This window comes from Helianthus annuus, chromosome 11 (assembly GCF_002127325.2).
Source record: "Helianthus annuus cultivar XRQ/B chromosome 11, HanXRQr2.0-SUNRISE, whole genome shotgun sequence".
Taxonomy (NCBI): Eukaryota; Viridiplantae; Streptophyta; class Magnoliopsida; order Asterales; family Asteraceae; genus Helianthus; species Helianthus annuus.
This window is the reverse complement of record NC_035443.2, coordinates 95,921,476-95,926,806: the sequence shown is the minus strand read 5'-3', so window position 1 is coordinate 95,926,806 and position 5,331 is coordinate 95,921,476. Positions and strand designations below refer to the sequence as shown.

At 35.8% G+C, this 5,331-nt stretch overlaps 1 protein-coding gene across 1 annotated transcript; it reads right to left on the bottom strand.

Moving 5' to 3' along the window:
• Window positions 1-2,056: 2,056 nt before the first annotated feature.
• LOC110886292 (glucan endo-1,3-beta-glucosidase 9) lies at window positions 2,057-4,864 on the bottom strand. Its single transcript, XM_022134072.2, has 2 exons — window positions 4,479-4,864; window positions 2,057-3,229 (listed from the first exon to the last, which is right to left on the bottom strand). The coding sequence occupies exons 1-2, from the start codon at window positions 4,814-4,816 to the stop codon at window positions 2,119-2,121; spliced, it is 1,449 nt and encodes a 482-aa protein (XP_021989764.1). The 5' UTR covers window positions 4,817-4,864; the 3' UTR covers window positions 2,057-2,118.
• Between the last annotated feature and the right edge of the window lie 467 nt (window positions 4,865-5,331).

The window sequence follows — 5,331 nt, the reverse complement described above, 5'->3', positions numbered from 1 at the left end:
TAATTATTTCTTAACCATGCTGACCCATTCTTATTTTTAAAATGACCCAAAATAACCTAAAAACCCAAATGGGTTTTTATTGCCAGCCCTATTTAAGACGGCTTCCTCCTTGAGATGGATGCATTGGAGTGTTCTTAAAACGGGAAGGATTCGAAACGTCTTAAAATAATAAAAATGTACAAAGAATTTTCGTTTTCTTCGTTTTACTTAAAAAACATTAAGCTGTAGATTTTATAAAATTTGTTTGCTCATGAAAAGTCACTTTTTGGCAAGTCAGGTCATCACAACACGTATAACGAGTAAGGCGGCGATAAATAAGTAAATATTTGCTTGTTTTTCATTCAAGAGCTTATTTTTTTTACATTCTCATAGGATATTTGATGTCAAAGTTCATAAATACTTATGATTGTCGTTATTTTAATTTTGTATGATGTTTGTGGAATTAGTGTTGTTTGGTAAAAATGTTCGTTTGTTATTTTTACATTCTTATTTGATATTTGGTGTAGACGTTTACATAAAAAGTGGTTGTTTATTTTTTTCATTCTTATTGTGTTATATTGAATAGGGTGAGTTTATGTCCTTCGATTCTTCGAACTTACGTATCTTGCATGAACTTGTGCATATAGTGAACTTTTGAAAGTCTTGCAAAGTTGGTTTTAACTGATAACGGAACTATGATTCAGGTCTAATGACTCGTTCAAGGTTAGGATAGTGCACACAAGCATATGTGTCGGGTGAACGCGGTGCACCTTCTTCGGGTGTGTTGTGCACTCCCGATGTCCTTGAAGAGTTCTGAATAAGTGAAAAAGGAGTTTTACATATTGCTTAAATATCAATGTTTTAACATGAACATAAGATGATAGGATAGATTTGTTAGCAACTACCAGACCTACTATATATCTCTGACATCTTTCTTCTTTTAAAACTTTTCTTAAGTTTTAAATGCTCATACCCAAGTAATAATAAAAAAATAAAATAAAAAACATATCCCCCCTCAGTGGTGGCTTTGATGGTGTGCGAAGAGGACCTCCGCATAAGGCCCGTGATTTCGAGAGGCATGTGATTTAAAAAAAAATCATATATGTTATTTTTTTAGATAGTAAACACATACCAATTCCAATATAGACACATTTACAAATAATTTTTGAGTTAACTTTCGTCTTGCTCCATTTGGTCATTTTAATGGTTTTGCTTTAATAGTTTAAAAATAGTCATTTTCCTCCCTGATCTTTCGAGTTTGTCGCCAGTTTGCTCCCTGGCTCTAACTCAGTTAAAACGTTCAATTAAAAGTAGGGGGATTTCAGTAGTTTACTCCCTGACTCTAACTCAATTAAAACGTTTACTTAAAAGTCGCGGTAGTCGTGCTCGGTAGGTGGTAGTTGCAGGTGGTGGTGGATGGTTGTGGATGGTGGTGGCCGGTAGAAAGAGCGGTTGGAAAGATGGGGGGATTAGAAAAGAATTACTTATATACATGTCAATAAACAAGTTATAGGTTTATTTAGGTAAAAAGACTTACATACCCTTGCTTTTATCTATAAAATTACCAAAGTACCCTTCTAGTTAATGGATTTTTTGTATGGAGTTAGAGGCGGGGAGCAAAATGACGATGAGTTAGAAAAATCAGGGAGAAAAATGGCTATTTTTAAACTATTGGGGTAAAACCGTTAAAATGACTAAATCACAGGGAGAAAAAATGAAAGTTAACTCTAATTTTTTATGGTTTAGGATTTAACCCACTTGACATTAGGTTTATTGAGCCCAATACTAATTTGATCTTTTTTTAATAATAATAATAAAACGTTACAGAAGAGCACATTTTTTGAAGTTCGATCAGGATACGCGAATTCTCAGACCACCCTATTATTCATTTTTATAGCTTTATAACTTTTTACATTTCTGCCACAATATTTAAAGGTTTCAGTCTATAAACATGATTACATCAGATTCCACTCTTACTTACAATTATGTAAACAATGAAACTACCGTTAGAATTACATTTAACACATAAACATTTAACACATAAGAAGAATCATAATATTAGTGGAAAAAAAAAAAAAAAACAAAGTTGTTCATCAACAATCCATAACACTAATCTACTTGCTACATACAACTTTTCCATCAAAACCTCTCTAACAGCAACCAAACCATTAAAACAATCAACATCAACGAACAGTCAAACTTTGACCCAAGAAGCGAAACCGAAAAAGAAGCTTTTAGTTCTACATTGAACCTACACTTACCAACCGATGGATCAACGGTTGTGATCATTCCCAGCCCACCAAAGTCACAACTATCAGCCCTTTGATCATGCTGTTGATAGTAACTATTAAACGCATACGACACGTTACCAGGCCAACTAAGGTTAAAACACGAACTACCCGGCGAAAGTGCGGTACAGTCAGCATTTGTACATGCCTCCATAGCGCGTGCAGTTGCATTCGACATGTCAATATTATTATTTACTACACACCACCTAGAAGCGAAATACTCCACACTACGTGCATTCACAAGACTTTTGGTGCTTTGACTAAATTCAACCTGGTATTTGGCTTGCCCGTCAAACGTAAACACGCCCCAATGTCTTTCGAAATTGCCCACGGTTATATTTCTTTGATCTTCATCTAAAAGAGCATGAATGTAAAATTCTAGTGGCATCACCCGAGGCCGAATTGGGGTCCCTTTTTTGTTACGGAAATGGTCTAAAATACCCTTTGTGAATATCTCAGCGTTTGAAACTGTAGCGTTAGGAGCTCCGTCAGTCGGCCAGCCGATTTGGCTGATTACAATGTCTATGTTCGGAAACCCTGCAACCGTTAAAGCGGTAATAAGAGTATCGTAGCTTAACTCGAAGCTGTTTTTATATAATCTATGTGTATCATTATGAGGACGTGCGGCTTCCTTGAACAAAGCAAAATCAAGTGAAATGTTTTTGTTTTGATAGTAACTAAGAAAAGGCGAGATGTTTACAAAGAAAGGAGATTGGGTTTTGGTAAGAAAATTGAGTACTTGAATCATGGTTTTGTTAATATCGGGTCGAAAGTGTCCTTTTGAGGGTTGACCGGATTCTGACCCGAATGCATCAAAGCTACATGGAATGACGACTTTGACCTTCTTTGATAGTTTAGCTCGGATCAATGCTGCTTCGATGTTAATGGCTGCACCAACCACAAAAGGGTAGAACCGTGAACCGTAGCTTTGGAGAAATGGCTCATCTCCGATGGTAATGTACCTGCAAATGTATTTAGCCTTTTTTTTCAACATTATAAGACTAAAAAACACAATGTACTTCTACTTAAAGAGTATATACATCTTGGTTTGAAAAAGCGCTATGAGGTGTTTAGGTCCCAAAAGCAGAGGCGCGAGGCGTGCACATCACATACGCAAGGTGTCCTCTATGTACAACTTAATAAGCGTTGTTTACAACCAAAAGTTGTGTCTCTCTTGTTTGTTTTACAAACAATAATCCAATTATTGAATAAAAATGATTCACGATGCTGTTTGTACTAGAAATATTCAACCTGTTCAGCTTGTCCCTTTTACTACTTTTTTTATTTGGCCCGTTTGAAATAACCCATAACCCAGATTGACCCATCCATAAGTAAACGAGTCAAACCCACATCTAAGTGTAAAATGATCTATCTTTTGTACATTTCTTAAAGCTATTTTCTATAAATAGGTTACAAGAACACTTATATCACAATAATGATCCAAACCTTTGAATAAAGATACAATGTTGTGTGCATTAGAAATAGACTATGGGAACTTTTAACCCGTTCAACTCGTTCCTTTTACTAGTTTTTATTATTTGACCCGTTGTGCATTAGAAATAGACTATGGGAACTGTTATCCCGTTCAACTCGTTCCTTTTACTAGTGTTTTTTTATTTGACCCGTTTTAAATAAACCAGAATGCAAATCAACCCGTGCATAATCTATAAAGTACAGTAATCTTTTGTCCATCATTTAAAAAAATATTTTATAAATAGGTTACAAAAACATTTATATTACAGGAATAATCCAAATCTTTGAACAATATTATTGTTCTTAATGGGAACTTTCAACTGTTCGGCTTGTCCCTTTCACTGTGTTTTCTTATTTGACCCGTTTGGAATAAAGCGCAGCCCAAAATCGACCGATTCATAAGTAAACGGCTCGAAACTACCACCACATCTAATCTATACTGCCAGAAACTTTACCATCATTCAACGCTTTTAAAACACTACAAAGCAATTTCCTAACCCAAGCTCCTTCACTCATATTTGAAATATATGCATATCAATATTCATACTTTAAACATAGCATTAATTCCTACTAAATATATTATCTAAATTGGAACACTAAGGTTATGGCCAAAACATGGGTCTGATTCATCCTATAATGGTCTGGAACCAATAGCCCTAAACATCCCTATAACATGTCTAAAACCCCTAATCACACATTAATTCCACAAAAAGGGGGTGAAATAAAAAGATAACATACTCGATCCTCGTACGAGCAGAGAGGTAACGAGTGAGATTATCATGAACCCAGCTTTCAGCAGATTTGACAGAAGAGTTCAACGTACGGAGCATGGAATTAGGAATGCCGACAGTGACGTCAATGACGGAGTTAGAGAGGGCTTCCAAGACTTGTGGGTTGGAGTCGAAGAGTTTAACCTTGGTGATTTTGTTGAGTTTGAGTAGCTCAACAACCTTTGACGGCGGCAGAGGGTGGGATGCACTGGTGCCCCAGTTTACTCCGATCGATTGAACCCTAGATGTGAAGAGGATTGTGATGAGGGTGAGTGCTGCTGGGAATGAGTAGCGGTGGTCTGACATTGTGATACTCGGGTGTGGGGAATTGTTGGTGTTGATGTCGTCTATCTTAGGATAGGAGGAGAATAGATACAACCTGATTTTATTTTATTATTCCCCGTGTGTTACACGGGTTGAACAATTTAAATTATATAATAAATATTCTTGTAAATGTAAATCAAAGACGGAGACATTTATATATTTTTGATAAATAATAAAACTAATAATAATAGTAAAAAAAATCTCATACATGTGTACATGGTTGTAAAACAAGGTTTCCAAGGCCGAGTACTTCCCGAGTAATCGCTACAAGGTAGGCTGCCGAGGCGACTTTCTTCAACTCCGCCTAATTACTCGGAGTCGGTCAAAAGCAGTCAACATTGGCCAGAATTGGATCTAGTAGGTCAACTCGGGCCTAGTTTGACTTGAATAATAATAAAACATAATTTCTATGCCTATCCTATTAAGGAATGAATATCATTTTCACATATTTTGTTATAAATATTAGTAAATTTATGTTATCTGACATTATTTATTCT

Bases quoted from the DNA above. Each gene is read 5' to 3' on its own strand.
- LOC110886292 (XM_022134072.2), bottom strand. From the start codon at position 4,816: ATGTCAGACCACCGCTACTCATTCCCAGCAGCACTCACCCTCATCACA. The intron at 3,230-4,478 runs GTATGTTATCTT...ATACATTTGCAG, and splicing joins TCTGCTCGTACGAGGATCGA to GTACATTACCATCGGAGATG.